At 45.3% G+C, this 19,096-nt stretch overlaps 1 protein-coding gene across 1 annotated transcript in view; it reads left to right on the forward strand.

Moving 5' to 3' along the window:
• Nucleotides 1–8,485: 8,485 nt before the first annotated feature.
• CRACR2A (calcium release activated channel regulator 2A) overlaps nucleotides 8,486–19,096 on the forward strand; it is a 35,248-nt gene continuing 24,637 nt past the window's right edge. Inside the window, exons 1-4 of the mRNA XM_033148374.1 lie at nucleotides 8,486–8,691; nucleotides 15,125–15,370; nucleotides 15,515–15,626; nucleotides 16,960–17,125. Of these exons, the coding sequence (XP_033004265.1) occupies nucleotides 15,197–15,370; nucleotides 15,515–15,626; nucleotides 16,960–17,125 (452 nt within the window). The 5' untranslated portion in view covers nucleotides 8,486–8,691; nucleotides 15,125–15,196. The remainder of the gene's footprint in view (nucleotides 8,692–15,124; nucleotides 15,371–15,514; nucleotides 15,627–16,959; nucleotides 17,126–19,096) is intronic.

A 19,096-nucleotide genomic window follows, 5' to 3' on the forward strand; every position in this document is an offset into this window, starting at 1 on the left:
TTTAAAAAAAATGGGAATTAGGTTTTGCATGTTATAAATCCTGCAGCTTTCCTACAGCCACCAGTTCAAAGTGTTGGTGCTGACCTTTAAAGCCCTGAACAGTCTTGGCCCAGTATACTTGAAGGAGCATCTCCCACTCCCATTGTTCAGCCCGGACACTGAGGTCCAGCTCCGAGGGCCTTCTGGCGGTTCCCTCCCTGCGAGAAGTGAGGTTACAGGGAACCAGGCAGAGGGCTTTCTCGGTAGTGGCACCCGCCCTGTGGAACACCCTTCCATCAGATGTCAAGGAAATAAACAACTATATAACTTTTAGAAGACATCTGAAGGCAGCCCTGTTTAGCGAAGCTTTTAATATTTGATGCTTTATTGTGTTTTTAATATTCTTTTGTAAGCTGTCAAGAGTGGCTGGAGAAACCCAGCCAGATGGGCGGGGTATAACTAACTAACTAAATAAAATTATTATTTTATTTTTACAGCCACTGAAGTGGAACTGGGGCACAAGTACAAGGGGATGGTAGGCAGTATGGGGTAGAGCTAATAGTCGGACCGAATATTTGTGGTAGCATCTTGTTCCAGTCTCAGTAAAACCAAAGGCCTACATTCGCACAGGAATATGAGAATGGGTACATTACAACATGAACCAAGGGTCATGTGATGAGGCCTCTACCCCGTGTCTGAACTTCTCTATAGTGGGGTGGAAGAGCTGGAAAAAAAATTCACACCTGGCAACCCATCCACCCCTTTTGGTTTCAGATAGTACATGGTTTAAAAAGCCCACGGCACAAATGTTCACAACCCTCGAGCAGCTACGGTGGCTCATTTACCAGAAGCAATGTATTTAGCATTAACTCCGGCCGTCTGTACTCAATTCTGACCAAACTAAGCCTCCTAAAGCAAAATATACATCAGGATTAAACCCGGTTGAAGAGTTGGAAGGTACCCCAAGGGTCATTTAGTCCACCCCTGTAAATAATGGCCGTAAAACCTGCATCCCCCCGCCCCTTACTGGATTTAACAGCATCCCACTGTATATAGAGTCTCATGATTCACACTGTCACTAAAGAAAAAAATTCTAGATAAGCTGTCTCCTCTGGGCCTGAGTGTTACATTATTTTCAGCTCTCCCACCCCAGCCCCAGCCCCATATTTAATGCACGATCGTGTGGAGGATGTAGCCAGGTGAGCCAACCTCAAGTCCCACTGAATTCAATGATATCTGGGACACTTCTCTGTGTTATACACTGGAGAGCCAGTGTGGTGAAGTGGTTAAGAGCGGTGAACTCGTAATCTGGTGAACCGGGTTCGCTTCCCCGCTCCTCCACACTCAGCTGCTGGGTGACCTTGGGCTAGTCACACTTCTCTGAAGTCTCTCAGCCCCACTCACCTCACAGAGTGTTTGTTGTGGGGGAGGAAGGGAAAGGAGAATGTTAGCCGCTTTGAGACTCCTTCGGGTAGTGATAAAGCAGGATATCAAATCCAAACCCTTCTTCCTCCTCTTCTTATACATAGGGCTTGCCCACATGCCTAGAAAGCACGGACCCAAGAGGTTTTCCACTTGTCTCGTACTTTCTGGGCACAGGTATGAGCGGTTTTGCATTTGCCTTATGGATTTATTCCCCCTGGAAAATGTGCCGTTTACCACTAAATTGGAAGAAATGGCAACCTGTGGAGTCTTGATAAGGAAGCTGCTGTTTCTAGAGGAAGCACTGTGAGGGGGGAGAGACTTTGTGCTGTTCATCAGGCAATGGCTTTTCCCACCTGCCTTGCCCCTCCCTCCAGCCCTAGGAGCCTTTCCCACACCATGACTTTAGGAACAGCAGAAGCAGTTGGGAAGAGAGAAGAGGAGTTCAGGGGTATTTTTTTTAAAAAAAAATAATTTTGTAAGTTGTGTGTCTTTGCTTCTCAATTTTATTGTGTTATTTTATGCACTGTTGACTTGCTGTTGTTTTTATGGATTCTAGTTCAGAAATTATTTATTGTAATTGTTCAGAGTGAATTTCTGTTTAATTATTGTTTATATTTAATTTTGTGTACTATTATAATCTGGATTGTTTAATATTACATTTTTTAGATATAAGTTGTTTATTTTAAAGTAATGCTTTTTATCATGGCATTTTTGCATTGGATCTGATAGTGTGGTGTGTGAGATCTTTGTTGTTTCTTCAGCTTGTAAACCGCCTTGTGTACAGTAATATAGAAAGACGGTATACAGATTAAAAGTGAAATGAAATGAAACGGCTTCAGCTGGCTGGCTAAACCAGGTGAGGGTAGCCGATGGATCTTGAACCCGGGACTAATAGTGGATCCAACGGTCAAGGTGGTTTCTACATGATTCTATGTGCTGTTAGTGGAATCCCAAAGACAGAGTGGAATCCCTAAGACAATTGGACGGTGCTTTGTACTCCTTCCGGCAACTCCTGCAGATGTACAAGCTGGTGACAAGTGTATTGCTCTGGTTTACTTTGGACCACATCAGTGAGTTGTGCGGGGGGGGGGGCAGGCTTGCACCCTGGGGAGGTCACTTCAGTGCTGGTAGCACAGCAAAAACTGCAGGATGCAGCAGCAGTTGCCAACCAATCAGCTTGACGTTGATACCAGGAAAGGTACTAGAGCAGATAATTAAACGGTCAGTCCGTGAGCACTTAGGATGCTGTGATTACTAAGCTGCAGCCTAGGATAGCATTGGGTTTTTTTTGCTGCTGCTGGCTCACGTTAAGCTTGTGGTATACTAAAACCCCCAGATCCTCCAAAACTCCGGCTAGCCTTGCTCAGCTTTTTCATGTAGATGTTAAATAGTGTAGGAGATAAAATTGAGCCCAGAGGAATCCCACATTGAAGGCTCCATGGGGCCAAAGAACACTCCCCATGCATCGCCCTCTGGAAGTGACCATCCAGGTAGGACCAGGACCACCGCAAAGCGGTGCCACTCATCCGCAACTCATACACCTGCTCCAGAAGGATAACCATGGTCAGTGGCATGAAAGTCGCAGAAAGGTTGTGGGAAATTGACAAGGACGCATCTCTCCTGCTTCTCTCCCAATACACAGAGCGACCAGAGCAGTTTCTGTGCCAAAACGGGGGTCTAAACCGTGATTGAAGTGGATCTACAAAATCAGATTCCTCCAGTGCCTGGATCTGATCCATGACTCAAGAACTTTGCCCAAGAAGGGGCGATTTACAACTGGCTGGTAGTTACTTAGATTTCTGAGTCCAGGGAGGGTTTCTTAAAGACTGGTTTCACTACTGCCTAATTAAAGCAGGCATGCTAAACATTAGAACTTTCTGGTGACCAGAGCGGTTCAACAGTGGAACGGACTCCCACGGAAGGTAGTGGATTCTCCTTTACTGGTGCTTTTTAAACACAGGTAGGATGGCCACCTGTCAGGTATTATTTAGCTGTGATTCCTACATTGAAGAGGGACGTGGGTGGCGCTGCGGGTTAAACCACAGAGCCTAGGGCTTGCCGATCAGAAGATCGGGGGTTTGAATCCCCGCGATGGGGTGAGCTCCCATTGCTCGGTCCCTGCTCCTGCCAACCTAGCAGTTTGAAAGCACGTCAAAGTAGATAAATAGGTACCACTCCAGCGGGAAGGTAAACGGCGTTTCCGTGCGCTGCTCTGGTTTGCCAGAAGCGGCTTAGTCATGCTGGCCACATGACCCGGAAGCTGTGCGCCGGCTCCCTCGGCCAATAAAGCGAGATGAGCGTCACAACCCCAGAGTCGTCCACGACTGGACCTAATGGTCAGGGGTCCCTTTACCTTTACCTTTCACCTACGTTGAAGAGGATTGGACTAGGTGATCCTTGAGCTCCCTTCGCACCCTACAATTCTGTGATTCTATGACAAGGTAAGCTAAATGAATAGGCAGTACCCACAGCTTCCACTAGGTGGCCTTTGCTGCAAACATGGCTGCTCCCCTGGGCAATTAATGGGGTGACATTTGAACCGCTGCTCAGAACGTGTCTAAACCAATGAAAACATGCATTTCTTAACAAGCATGAGGAAAGTACCTCACAGTAGTTTTCACCAAAATCAGAAAGAAATACCTGTTTAAAAATTGAAATAAAAAGGGTAAGTATCCGTTTTAACCTGCTGTACCTTTGGCAATTTTTATTGGATTGGGCCGAAAACAGACACATTTGTAGACCATGAAAGCCAAGTTTCCAGTTTTTAGGTCAACAGGTATAATTTTTTAAGCAGCATAATATTGAGGCTTCGAATGGTGGAACTGTTTGTGTGTGTGTGTGTGGGGGGGGGGGGTTTTGCCAAGCCCATATAATAAAGGATGAAGATGTTATTTGCTTTTCTGTGTCTTAATATGGGATGTTGTTTAGTCGTGTCCGACTCTTCGTGACCCCATGGACCAGAGCATGCCAGGCACCCCTATCCCGCAGTTTGGCCAAACTCATGCCAGTCGCTTCAAGAACACTGTCCAACCATCTCATCCTCTGTCGTCCCCTTCTCCTTGTGCCCTCCATCTTTCCCAACATCAGGGTCTTTTCCAGGGAGTCTTCTCATGAGGTGGCCAAAGTACTGGAGCCTCAACTTCAGGATCTGTCCTTCCAGTGAGCACTCAGGGCTGATTTCTTTAAGGATGGATAAGTATGTGTGTGTGTGTGTGTGTATACACTTTATTGACAATCCTATACAACAAATATACATCTTTAACTAGACATGAGTATAAATCTTATAGACAAAACAGCAACCATATACAAGTAATACTCCATTTGTTAACAAACAATAAACTTAATTTTATGTTTCTATTATCTCTTGTTTTCTTCTCTATTTGTTAACCTAGATTTAAAAAAAAACATACAACAAAAACACAAAGCATAATTGGACTTCCTATCATTTCTCGATGTGTGTTTTCCTTCTGACGGTGAATATACCTAACATTATTAGCTTATCCTTTGTTTCCTTTCTAATACATTCTTAGAACAGTTCTTAACCTTGGACTTATTTCATTTATATTTCATTAATACAGGGTCAATCAAATGCTGCCATAGACTTTATATCACTGTTGTGATTTCGTAAATATCTCTTAAATTTTCCCCATTTTTGTGCGAATTCTTGCCTTGTGTTGCCTCTCAAGCTGTTAGTCTATTGCACCATTTCTACATAATTCCTGTAACTTGTTTTTCCAATCCATTATATTCGCCATAAGTTTTGTTTTACTTATATTCAGTTTGAATCCCGCTACTTCCCATAGTTATTATTTCCAAGGTATTCACTAGAATTGGACACAGTATTTCAAGTGTGGTCTCACCAAGACCACCAAGTGTGTTCTCACTCAGAATAGAGTGGTACTTTTACTTCCTCTGATCTGGGCACTTTATGTAGTCTAGAATAACATTAGTTGTTTTTTTCCCCTGCAGCTGCATTGTTAACTCACGTTCAGCTTATGGTCGACTAAAACATCTCGATCCCTTTCACAAATGTCCCCCATCTTATATTTGTGCAGCCGGTTCTTTCTGCCTAAGTGCAGAAACTTAACATTTGTCCCTATTGAAATTCATTTTGTTAGCTTGGGTCCAGTTCTCCAATGTGTGGAGGCCATTTTGAATCCCGATTCTTGTCTTCTGGGGCATTAGCCACCCCTCCCAGTTTGGTGGCATCTGCAAATTTGATGAGCATCCCCTCAATTCCTTCATCCAAGTCATTTAAGCTTTCTCCACCCCATCATGATTTTGTACTCATCAATCATATTCACTGTTTTGCTAAACAAAACAAAAAAAATCAACCCTCAATTGTTATAGCCATTCCTAGGAGAGGAGAGCTCCAGCCCTTGATCATTTGGCTTGCCATTTCTTTTCTCGCTCTGCAATATTGTTCATGAAATGGAGCAAGCGTAGAATGCAGTATTTCAAGAGTAGTTGCACTATAGACTGTGTTGTGATGGAGCAGGGATGAAGCCCTTTCTCTTTATTTCACAGCAAGCACAACAATGTCATTTCCTGGGGTGCTATTTGCCAATTGTCTGTGTGCCAAGCACATAAGCCTTTCCTGGAAAGAGATCTAGCAGATAAGCTAAGCAGCGAACTGCTCTACCAGGCTGACTCTGGGCTGCTGAGGCTACCGCTGCCACGTTTCCCGGGGACAGATTTGCAAATCGGGGGACATTCCAGGGACAGAATTTGTCTGGGGACAGATTTGCAAATCCGGGGACGTCTGGTAACCCTACAAATAAGCAACTCTAAGCCATCTTCCTCGAGGAGAATATCCTCCAGTATGAGACTGGACCCAGCCTGACTTGTCTCCTGAAAAAGGCAAGTTTCAAAAGAAGAAACAAAATTCAAAACCCAACTACAGTTGCTGGCTCTTTTCTGATGGTGGTGGTTGAAGCGATGCCCGACTCTCCAACATATTTCTCATTCGAAAACCCGCCCACAAATGCATGTGATGTGATAGCAAACACCGCTTACCATAACATTCACCGTCCTTGTAGAATAATCCTTGTCGGGGGGGGGGGGGAGGAGCTGCATAATGCAGTCAACTGGAATAAACCACCCAAGAGAGAATATGGAGGATGACCTTAACGAAATCCCTGCTATGAGCATTATACAAGTGAAACTCGAAAAATTAGAATATCGTGGGAAAGTCCATTTATGTAAGCAATTGTTTTCATTACCTACTGGAGTTGAATATATGAGATAGACTCGTGACATGCAAAGCGAGATATGTCAAGCCTTTGCTTGTTATAATTGTGGTGATTATGGCGTACAACTGATGAAAACCCCAAAGTTGAAATTGTTAATTTGGGGATCTCATCAGGGGCGTAGCAAGGGGGGCAGGGGGGCGGGGGGCCCCAGCAGCACCCTGCTGAGGGTGACACTTTGGGCTTTAAATAAAAATTAATTTTTATTTTTTAAAGGCTATTTTCAGCACTGCCGGGATAGTGCCGCAGGGCCGGCCAGCAAGGAGGGGTGCCACCCCTCCTCGCTGGCCCGCCCCTTGCCTCTATGCCGAGCTCCGCCGCTGGCTGGCTTGTGGAGCCCGGGCTCCCTTCGGGGTACTACTGAAGCCGCCAGTCGGCAGGGGCACCCCTTTGTGTCGCGGTTGCTCGTGCCTGGGCGAGCAGCCGCCGCACAAAGGGGTGCCGGACGGCGGATTCGGCAGTCTGCGGGCTGCGTGCCTGGGCTTTCTTTGCGGAGCGCAAGTCGGGGCAGGGAGAGGGAACAGTAAAGCGAGATGAGCGCCGCAACCCCAGAGTCATCCACAACTGGACCTAACAGTCAGGGGTCCCTTTACCTTTACCTTTACATTGAAACAATGCTCACCCACAGCTAACAAATGCAAAGTCCTCTTGACTCCGCTATCTCATTGCGCCCTCACAGCTCCACCCACCTAGCCGGATCTGTACTGTTCATAGCAAGATGGGAGAGAAGTAGATTTAACTCTCATTGGAGGCCTCAGTTCAGTGGCAGAACACATGCTTTGCAATGCAGGTCTAAGATTCCATCTTTCCTAGGTGCCTCCAGGTCGGGGTTTAAAGACTTCTGTGTGAAAACTTGCAGAGTGTAGTCAACAATACTGAGTCAAATGGACCAATGGTCTGATTCAGTGTAAGGCAGTTTTCTCTGTTTTCATGTAATGCCTCGAACACCCCCCCCATCTTACTGTATATTTCTATAGGGACAGCTACCTTGCCAACAAAGGTCTGTATAGTTAAAGTTATGGTTTTCCCAGTAGTAATGTACGGAAGTGAGAGCTGGACCATCAAGAAGGCTGATCGCCGAAGAATTGATGCCTTTGAATTATGGTGCTGGAGGAGACTCTTGAGAGTCCCATGGACCGCAAGAGGATCAAACCTATCCATTCTGAAGGAAATCAGCCCTGAGTGCTCACTGGAAGGGCAGATCCTGAAATTGAGGCTCCAGTACTTTGGCCACCTCATGAGAAGCGAAGACTCCCTAGAAAAGACCCTGATGTTGGGAAAGATGGAGGGCACAAGGAGAAGGGGACGACAGAGGATGAGATGGTTGGACAGTGTTCTCGAAGCAACTAGCATGAGTTTGGCCAAACTGCGAGAGGCAGTGAAGGATAGGCGTGCCTGGCGTGCTCTGGTCCATGGGGTCACAAAGAGTCGGACACGACTGAACGACTGAACAACAACAAACATACAGTTTATCCAAAAGATGCCCTGGAACTCTGATGATCCACGTGTTTCCAAATATGTGTTTGTGTAATTCCCACATTTTTTAGGAGTCAACTAACGAAGAAGAAGAAGAAGAAGAAGAAGAAGAAGAAGAAGAAGAAGAAGAAGAAGAAGAAGAAGAAGAATACCTTAAAACTTGTGTTGAGTGTTTTTAAAACTGTGCATTCCAATACAAGCTATCATGACTTAACTATTGTTGTTCGAGGATCATGCAGCAGCACCATATAAAATGAAACTACTCTTGTGGCAAAACTGCATGTATATGTGGGTTTGACAAGATGGGAGGAAAAAGAAGAGGCAGAACAGGTTAGACTTGCTCTGTCCCGCCCACAGCTTCTTGTATAAAATTCATGTTGACTCAGCAATGTTTTGGAAGTGCTTTGCCCCCTCTGATTCACTCTTCCTTCTTCCTCTATGTGCACACAACTAGCCTGAGAAAACAGGCTTAGGACTTGCAGCCGGACGCAGCTGAGTGTGTTCCTTTGCACGAGAGCCACCTGCGGATATGTATTTTGTTCTTCCAGGGAAGTGAGCAGAGGTAAGTTGTCGGGTTGTTTTTTTTTTTAAATAAAGTAACTGGCCAGAAAGCAAGCAGAGTAATGTTTAATGACACATATGCAGAAGCCAAAGTTAGCTGAAGGAATGAGCCTGCCAGCAACCGCTGGAACATGTCTGTTACTGAAGCTGAAGGCCATTGGTTTCTACTTCCTCTGTCTTTTATGTGTTGAAATGCAGAAAAACCATAATCTCTTTCCTGTGCCGAAGATCCAGTGGGGCCCCCCCTTGCAAGCGTAACTCACTGAAGATGACAAGAGAAGTAATATCGCATTTCATCCTAGATGCCGTTAACAAAAGGAGAGCAGTTTTATTTGGTGGGTTGTCAGGGAAGGAGAACAGATATTCAGGACAATCTAAAAGTTATGTAGATTTAGTTGCAATCTCAACCTGTTTTAATAGCATCGGTGGGTTTGTTTCTCTTTCTTTTCTCATAGCGATATATAGATATTCTAAACCTGATCAAATAGGCACCCTTTCTTTAAGCAAAGGGGACGCGGGTGGCACTGTGGGTTAAACCACAGAGCCTAGGGCTTGCCGATCAGAAGGTCGGCGGTTCGAATCCCCGCAACGGGGTGAGCTCCCGTTGCTCGGTCCCTGCTCCTGCCAACCTAGCAGTTTGAAAGCACGTCAAAGTGCAAGTAGATAAATAGGTACCACTCCAGCGGGAAGGTAAACAGCGTTTCTGTGCGCTGCTCTGGTTCACCAGAAGCGGATTAGTCATGCTGGCCACATGACCCGGAAGCTGTACGCCGGCTCCCTCGGCAAGTAACGCGAGATGAGCACCGCAACCCCAGAGTCGGACACGACTGGACCTAATGGTCAGGGGTCCCTTTACCTTTATTTTTAGCAAAGGATGTTCCCCCCCTTTGATGTGCGCAGTTAGAATGTAGGCCCATTTGCACCACCATTTTTAATGTGTTTACTCCAAAGTAAGTTCCACTGAATTCAAACCTCAGTGGGGCTTACTCCCAGGTAAGTGAGTATATGTGATTGCACCCTGAATTGTTTGTAACTACAGGAATTTGTGATGCAGCCTTGGTGCTCGGGAATCTCATTTAGTGGGACTTGTTTACAGCTAAGCATGTGTAAGATCAACCAAGTTGTTGAAGCATCTTAAAAAGGATGCAACTCCTGGTTATGGTGTGAAGGTGCATGAGACCATCACCTTGCTATGGCTAAACAGGTGTGGGTCCGGTCAGTGCCTGGATGTCTGACTATCTGGGAATTACATGTAAGCTGCTTGGGTTGCATAACCAAAGAAAGGGGGGGTATATACCGGTAATTATTCTCATGTAGTATATGCAGTTGTTAAAACCAATACATTAAAGACCCATTTCTGGGGCAAACCTCCAACTCATCCCTGAAAATTGCCAATACCAGTTCAATTAGACAGCATAAAAAATTTAAGGCAGTGGTTTCCTATTACAGTAATAATAATAATAATAATAATAATAATAATAATAATAATAATAAATAAATAAATAAATAAATAAATAAATATTTATATCCCGCCCATCTGACTGGGTTTCCCCAGCCACTCTGGGCGGCTCCCAACAGAATTAAAAGCACAATAAAACATTAATCATTAAAAACTTCCCTAAACAGAGCTGCCATGTGTGAGCTTGATAGCAAACATTCCCATATTTAGCAGGGAGGGTGTATTGAAGTGGGCTTAGGTAAATGCACTTAGAATCTTCCCTTTGCTTGTGACTCCACTGTTGTTGTTGTCGTTGTTGTCGTTGTTGTTGCTGTTGTTGTTGTTGTTGTTGTTGTTATTATTGTTATTATTATTATCATTTATTTATTTATACCCCACCTTTTATGAAGAGTTTATTTTATTTATTTTATTTCACAAAACTTATACACTGCTTGAGTGCAAAAACATCAAAGCTCTTTACATAAAAAGTTCCCAGTTGCAGGAATGATTCTAAGTGAACCCCCGCCTTCTCAAAATCCCCTGTGCATTTGCCCTTAATGTCTGTGGAATAAAAAGTTTGACAATGAATCAATAGATAGATATAGGTTCAAACATAGATCTGCAACCTGAAATTATTAGGGCACAAGAACAGTGGAACAGATTCCCACGGAAGGTTGTGGGCTCTCCTCCCCTGGAGGTTTTTAAGCGGAGATTGGATGGCCATCTGCCATGGATGTTTTTTTAATTGAGATCCCCACATTGCAGGGGGTTGGACTAGATGACCCTTGGGGTCCCTTCCAGCTCTACAGTTCTATGGTTCTGTGAAAAGCCTGCTGGATCTAGCCAATGGCCCATCTGATCCGGCATCTGTCCAACCAGATGTCTGTGGGAAGCCTGAAAGCAGGATTCGAATCCAAGAGCATCCCTCCCCTCCTTAGTTTCCCAGCTGCTGGTATTTAAAAGCATTGCTGTGAAGGCAAAACATCGCTCTCATGGCTAGTAGCCATCAAGACCCCTTTCCTCCTCCATGAATTTCATCTAAATGTTTTGTAAAGCCATCCAAATTGGTGGGATCGAGTGCCATAGTTTGACCACGTTCTGGGTGAAGAAGGATTTTCTTTTCAGGGTTTTCCCGAATCTTCCAATATTTGGCTCAATTGGATGTCCATGAATTCCAGTGTTATGGCATCCTCTCACCAACTTGAGACCCAAAAAATAATAATCAAACATCAAATATGTGTGTAAAAATCTCTCTCTCAACTAATACTTCATTTGCTGTGTTGAGGAGGGTCAGCTGGGGTGTGTGTGTGTGAGAGAAATGTCCCTATTTTCATCTGAGGAAAATTGAAGAGTATGCAGTTATGCTTTGTGGAGGAAGGGAAGTCTCAGTACCCAACTACAGCTTAAGGAAGGTCGATAATATTACCCCAGATAACAGAGGACACCCCATTACTCCCCCATTCCTTTCAAGGCTCTTCTATTTTTCTTGCTCGCTCACTGTAGTTTTCATTTCCCCAAATTTCCTGTCTTCCTTTCTGTGTTATTTTTTTCCTTCCTTCCTTCCTGCCTGCCTTCCTTCCTTCCTTCCTTCCTTCCTTCCTTCCTTCCTTCCTTCCTTCCCTCCTTCCCTCCCACGTCGTTCTCTGTTCATTCTTATTTCCTCTTCCATCTTTCATGTTCTTTCTTTTAGTTACAAAAAGTTTGGGGGGTGGGTGGGTGGAAACGCTCAGAATGAGCTCACACTTGAAGTGGCCGTTATGTTTCCTGTGGTCACACCAATTTTCTCACCCACCCACCCACCCCACTTAACTTAGAAATGCTACAGGCACATGTGAGTTTCTGAACCGGCAAGGGCGCATGCTTGCGAGCCACAGCCACTTCCCGCAAATGAGCATGCTAGCTCAAAGCTCATGTCCTTAGGTACTATAATGTTGCATGCCAACTCTTGCAAGATTCCAGCAGTTCCAGGCACCTTAACCAGGGTTTGGTTTCCTTCAGAATGAGGAACAGCGGAAACAGTAGTGTCTTTATGATATATGGTAAACCCATGGTATCCTTCTGAGTGGCACCGCTCTCTCTCCAGGGAGGTTCGCCTGGCACCTTCATTATATACCTTTAGGAGCCAGGCAAAAACGTTCATTTTTAACCAGGCTTTTGGTTGATCTGTTCCACATCCTATACCCTTTTAAAATGTGGTTTTTTTGGGGGGGAGGGGCTATTGGGTTGTTTTTATTATTATTATGTATTTCGTGGTTTTGCATCTTGGTTTTATTCTGTGAACTGCCCTGAGACACCTGGGTATAGGGGGTATATATAAATTTGGGCTCCATGACCACTGCAGATGGCGACAGCAGTCACGAAATTAAAAGACGCCTGCTTCTTGGGAGGAAAGCAATGACAAACCTAGACAGCATCTTAAAAAGCAGAGACATCACCTTGCCGACAAAGGTCCGTATAGTTAAAGCTATGGTTTTCCCAGTAGTAATGTATGGAAGCGAGAGCTGGACCATAAAGAAGGCTGATCGCCGAAGAATTGATGCCTTTGAATTATGGTGCTGGAGGAGACTCTGGAGAGTCCCATGGACCGCAAGAGGATCAAACTTATCCATCCTTAAAGAAACCAGCCCTGAGTGCTCACTGGAAGGACAGATCCTGAAGTTGAGGCTCCAGTACTTTGGCCACCTCATGAGAAGAGAAGACTCCCTGGAAAAGACCCTGATGTTGGGGAAGATGGAGGGCACAAGGAGAAGGGGACGAAAGAGGATGAGATGGTTGGACAGTGTTCTCGAAGCGACTAGCATGAGTTTGGCCAAACTGTGGGAGGCAGTGGAGGATAGGGGTGCCTGGCGTGCTCTGGTCCACGGAGTCATGAAGAGTCAGACATGACTGAACGACTGAACAACAACAACAATATAAATTTAATTAATAATAATAATAATAGCCACAACCTTTTGATTCCAGCATCAACCAGGCCTGGTTCTGTCTCCCAGCTGCCCAGCCTGCAGTCTTGTCTGCTTCCAGCTTCCAGGTTTCTAGCTCATTAGGTTCAACTCACAACTCTCAACTCTAACCTTTGTCTTTCTAACAACCAGTGAGTTGAGGAAGGCCCACCCATTTGATATCTGGCACAGAGCCACTTCCTTTGTTAGCTTAATGGCCCATATTTAGAGGGTCATTACCTCACCAGGAAACAAGTCTTTCTATACCAGGAATTGAATCCGTGCTGGATCCAGGAATTAGAATGGGGACTCAGGCATACAGCTGCCCCAACTCATAACAATATTATACTATATTAACTATTAGGAATTATAAAAGAAACACTAGTGAGTTTATAGAAGTGGCAACCACCCTAAGTCATTATTTGCTGCCGCAGCGTGTTTGAAGATAAGGCTCTTAAGAGTTTATTCTCTTGTCCTGTGACTCAATTGACCTGTGTTTGCACTTTTATACAAACAGGATCTAACATGGGACAGAGACAAGCAAAGGTAATAAAAAGGGTGGAACTTCTGTTTAGTTAAGTCTGATATATTACCAGGTAATGAATGAAAAATTGTGCTCAATGCATATTTGCATTTTTACGTGCTGAGTGAAATGGTCTGAAAATTGTCAGTGAATATTTAATGTTCTCCCCTCCATGCGTTGGAGGTCCCACATGCACACCCTACTCTTCCTATGAACTATACATTGGGGGGGGGACGCAGGTGGCGCTGTAGTCTAAACCACAGAGCCTAGGGCTTGCCGATCAGAAGGTCGGCAGTTCGAATCCCCGCAACGGGGTGAGCTGCCTTGCTCGGTCCCTGCTCCTGCCAACCTAGGAGCTCGAAAGCAAGGACAAGTAGATAAATAGGTACCGCTCTGGCAGGAAGGTAAACGGCGTTTCCGTGTGCTGCTCTGATTTCGCCAGAAGTGGCTTAGTCATGCTGGCCACATGACCCGGAAAAACTGCGGACAAACGCCGTCTCCCTCGGCCAGTAAAGTAAGACGAGCGCCGCAACCCCAGAGTCGTCTGTGACTGGACTTAACTGTCAGGGGTCCTTTACCTTTATACATGAAAATACATTGAGTTCATAGATTAGAACTAAGGAATTAGAATTAAGGAGGGCTTCTAACTACAGTTCCCATCATCCTTGACCATTGGCCATGCTGATGGAAACAGGAGTACAGTGACATCTGGGAGGCCACAGATTCCTTAACCCTGTAATAGGGGAGGGTTTTGTTGCACACAACCCCAAACTCTGAGTTGTGCAATATGGTAGAGGTTCCTAGGCACTTACCTAGCATCTCTGTTTCCTTTTGGGAATGAGGCACAGCGGAGACTGTGGTGTCTTTAGGATATATGGTTTATTTACACATATATACAGCCTGAGCCTACGGTGGAGGAGCTCACTGCATCCACACCTCAGAAGGGTCATGCTTCTCCTATAGCTACAGCTTTGCATTCAAACAGACATCAAATATCATGCTGTGCCTCTCTGGCTTTCCAGCTTGTTGCTTTCCTTCTAATTCACATCACATCTTACTAATCTCTCTACTCCAAACTCTGGTTTTGAGAGGAACCGTCTCACACCGAGCCCCTTGATCCTTTGTTCTCTTAATGGCCCATCACCCAGGCGATCACCTCAAAACAGGAAGATGGCCCCTCTTAATTAGCTGTTAACACTTGCTGAATCCGGGGGTTAAAATTGTCTGGCACCCACAAATTCATAACAGTATTAAAGTTAAAATCCTGTGTTTACCGCTTTTGATCAGGCTGGCTTTATTTCTGATATAGTTTCTAGATGTGCTCCATCTTCCTCAGCCCCACTTTTCCATTCATTGACCTATTTGCAGTTTGAGTTGTCCACTCTATGAAAGGAAGAGATCACACTGGCCATTTTGTTCAATAAAAAGAGACCCCCTTCCTTCTTCTGTGCCTCAGCAGCTAACTAAAGAGCGGTGGTTGCTAAAAAATGCAGGAGAGCATCGTTGAGATGTGTTTTATTTCTTTCATATTCAGGTGCGGGGCCGAAATTGGAGACCAAGCTGTATGGTTGCTTCCTGAAATGCTTCTGCAATCAAAGCGGTGAAGATGGAAAGAAAGAAAAGGGTCGTTGCTCCTCGTGGGACACAAGGAAATGCAGAAATTAGCAAAGCAGCAGATGGAAATTCAGGAGCGCAGCTGGATATGTTAGCAAAAGCACAAGAGTGCTTTCAGATCTGTGATGTAGAAGGCAAAGGATTCATTGCTCGTTGTGACATGCAGGTAAAGTGTACAATGCGTCTTTGTAGAGCATTGCGTCATTTAATTGACCAGGCAATCTTCTGCATATCTAAATTATTTGTCTGACTCTTAAGATTTACATTAACTGAAATTCATTTTTATACGAGGAACAATTTGTCATTTCAGAGGCTTCATGGTGAGTTACCTCTTAGTCTGGAAGAGCTGGAGAATGTATTTGATACTCTGGATGCAGATGGCAATGGTTCACTTACTCCAGAGGAATTTTCCACAGGATTTAGTAAGTTCTAAAATGAAAATGGTGCTTCAAAGACCTTTCAGATGATGATGATAATAATAATATTAATAATGATTTATTATTTATACCCCGCCCATCTGGCTGGGTTCCCCAGCCACTCTGGGTGGCTCCCAGCAGAATATTAAAAACACAATAAAACATCAAACATTAAAAACTTCCCTAAACAGGGCTGCCTTCAGATGTCTTCTAAAAGTCAGGTAGTTGTTTATTTCCTTGACATCTGGTGGGAGGGCTTTCCACAGGGCGGGCACCACTAAGTAACCTCACTTCTCGCAGTGCGGGAACCACCAGAAGGCCCTCAGAGCTGGACCTCAGTGTCCTGGCTGAACGATGGGGGTGGAGATGCTCTTTCAGGTATAATAGGGCCGATGATGTATTAACTGATCTAAATAGCCACACTCGGCTAATATGGTGTGCCCACGTGCTGGTTGGGGGGTGGGGTGGAGCTCCCCTCCCTGGCACTGGTCCTACTGCACTTTACCTAGAGGGGACAAGGGTGCGGCAGGGCAGTTGCAATATTGTGACTGTGCACCCCCCTCCCAGCTCCAGGTTGACTTGGGGGGTTTCATCTCGGCCTCAATGCTGCTGTGCCCCACTCCTGCCCTATCCAGGTCTGCTGCAGTGATGCTAGTTTCAGGTGAGCAATTCCACAGCTCTGCCATACTCACCAACGGCTATTGATTTCACCCAATGGAAATCTGGCCCCGCAGATGCTGTTGAAGTACAACTTCCATCATCATCATCATTCACCAGACTGCCGGGAGCCAGTGGGAGTCCAACAGCATTCCTGTTATAGAACCTGGGACGCGGGTGGTGCTGTGGTCTAAACCACTGAGCCTCTTGGGCTTGCCGATCAGTAGGTTGGCGGTTCGAATCTCCATGACGGGGTGAGCTCCCGTTGCTCTGTCCCAGCTCCTGCCAACCTAGCAGTTCAAAAGCATGCCAGTGCAAGTAGATAAATTGGTAACTCTGTGGTGGGAAGGTAAACAGCATTTCCGTGCGTTCTGGTTTCCATCACGGTGTCCCATTGCACCAGAAGCAGCTTAGTCATGCTGGCCACATGATCCGGAAAGCTGTCTGTGGACAAACGCCAACTCCCTCGGCCTGAAAGTGAGATGAGAGCCGCAACCCCATAGTTGCCTTTGACTGGACTTAACCGTCCAGGGGTCCCTTTACCTTTACCTTTACCTTGTAGAACCTAGTTTTGAGAGTTGTGTAGTTCATTTTCCAGGCTGTTGTAAATCAATATTTTCAACTCCTTGGAATTATCCTGAGGGCCAAACATTTTATCAGGTGAATTCTTTTTAATTTGTAGGTCAGTTTTTGTTGGGTCGGACGGCATCTGTTTCCGACACACAGGAATGTGAAACTGAAAATGTGTACCAGTCTGAATGGAAACAAAACAGCGTGGAAAGCAATGAAGAGGAATATCAGTTCTCGAATCTTATGGAGAGGCTTGGAGCTAACAATATCTTAGAAGAGTAAGTTTTGTCAAAAAACAACAACCGAGAAGCAGGAGAATCACACGGTGCTGTTCTTTGGGGGCTGTACCATCTCAGGTTGTATGTGCAGCAGTATCACCTATTTGCACCTGCAAGATAACTGGCTAAAGGACTGTGAAAAAGACACAACACAAAGAACGACATTCTTTAGGATTTCCACTTGGCAATTTGGACACCAAATCTCTCAGTGCATCAAAAAACAATACAGCAGTGGTTCCTCTCACTTGTTCCTTCCTCAGTCCTGTTGCTTGCTGTAATGTCCTTATGGTGGTTACTCACGAGTAACGAGGCAGAAACTCCGGCATGTCTTTTATCGGATTTATTGTGCAAACTATTTACAGTGCAGAGCAAACAAGTTCGTGACCATCTCAATCACTCGCAGAATCCGGGAGTGGCCCCTTCCGGCTACGTCCCCAACATAAGAATTTCGGAACCCCGAGTCTCCTCCTCCTCTCTTTGCGTTTCACCCCTCTGCGCAAGTGGGGTGACAGAAATGTCGTACCTCTCTCCTGGTCAGCCAGATGAGAAGAGGCGCTGGGGCTCTCCCCAGCATATCCAAGCCCCTTCCCCACCCGGCTGCCCATTTCCCTCTCCTCCCCACTAGTGGCATTGCTGCTTCCCTCGCTGGAAGAGGTATTGCTGTCCAGGAGGCATCGGGGTTCTCTGTACTCTGGCAGAGCCTCAGCCCCCCTCCCACTGCCCAATGGCAGTTCCCTGACACTTACCTTCTGTGCAGCACTGCAATCCTAAACTCTACGCTGAGGTTTCACAGAGTTCCCCGCTTCAGTACATTAAGCAGCTACTTCAGAGCTAAATTCACAGGCTCAGTCTTTTTGGAGCCTTCCTATTTCATTTTGTCCTCCCCCAGTCATGGACTCCTTGGACGCAGAGAAGTGAACCATAACTGCCAAGTTCCGCCCAACTTTTTGGGGGAGGGCTGTCGCATGTGTGTGATGCCATGCATATGATGCACATATGTGATGTCACACGGTGGCATGAGGCCACGAAGCCCGCCGCAGTGGCGGGGAGGCCTGGCGAGGTCTGGCACGGCTCACAGCAGCCGCAGGAAGGCCCAGTGCAGCCATGGGTAGTGAGTGACACTCCTCAGACAAATGGGAACAGATCCAGAGGAGGGCAGCAAAGATGGCCGAGTCATACAAAATAAGTAGGTAGCTGTGTTGGTCTGCCATAGTCAAAACAAAATAAAATAAAATAATTCCTTCCAGTAGCACCTTAATTTTTTTATTTTTATTTTTATTTTATTTTATTTTATTTTATTTTTTTGTTTTGACTATGGCAGACCAACACGGCTACCTACCTGTAACTGGAACTATGGAAGGCACCACATTGAGCTGCATGAAATTGAAGTCCATCAACCTCACCAAGAAACTTGCACATGTGCAGACCGACATCTTCTTTCTGACTAAATGCAAGAACCTGGACATTATACCTAAGGGTCTTAGAATTAAGAACCCTCTACTTATCCTACTGAATATGCAAGGAAAATATGCCACACTCTCTCAACTTAGTTGGTCTCTAAGGTGCTACTGGAAGGGATTTATTTTATTTTATTTTATTTTGTTATACAAAATAAGGTCCATGAAGAACGCAGTATGTTTAGCATAGAGTGGGTAACTCTGAGAGGGAGACATGGAGGCAGTTATCAAACTCCCGAATTATTGTCACAAAGAAGAGTACCGTACAACGAATTGTCTTCAGCCTCCCTAGAGCGCAGGACTGCAGCTAATGAACTTCAGCTACAGGGGGTTGTTCAGCCAAGGGGGAGAGGTTGTTTTTAGAGATGGACCCAAAACACACCAGGCCAGTTATTTAAGAAACAGGTTTTATTAATAGGAAGAAGTAATAAAGAACAAAGCAAAGCAAAGACAGTCAGCTTATGTCCTTTCCTTTGGTTGCTGAGAGCTCCACAGAACAGCATCCAATCAATGC

This window comes from Lacerta agilis, chromosome 5, assembly GCF_009819535.1.
Source record: "Lacerta agilis isolate rLacAgi1 chromosome 5, rLacAgi1.pri, whole genome shotgun sequence".
Classification (NCBI taxonomy): Eukaryota; Metazoa; Chordata; class Lepidosauria; order Squamata; family Lacertidae; genus Lacerta; species Lacerta agilis.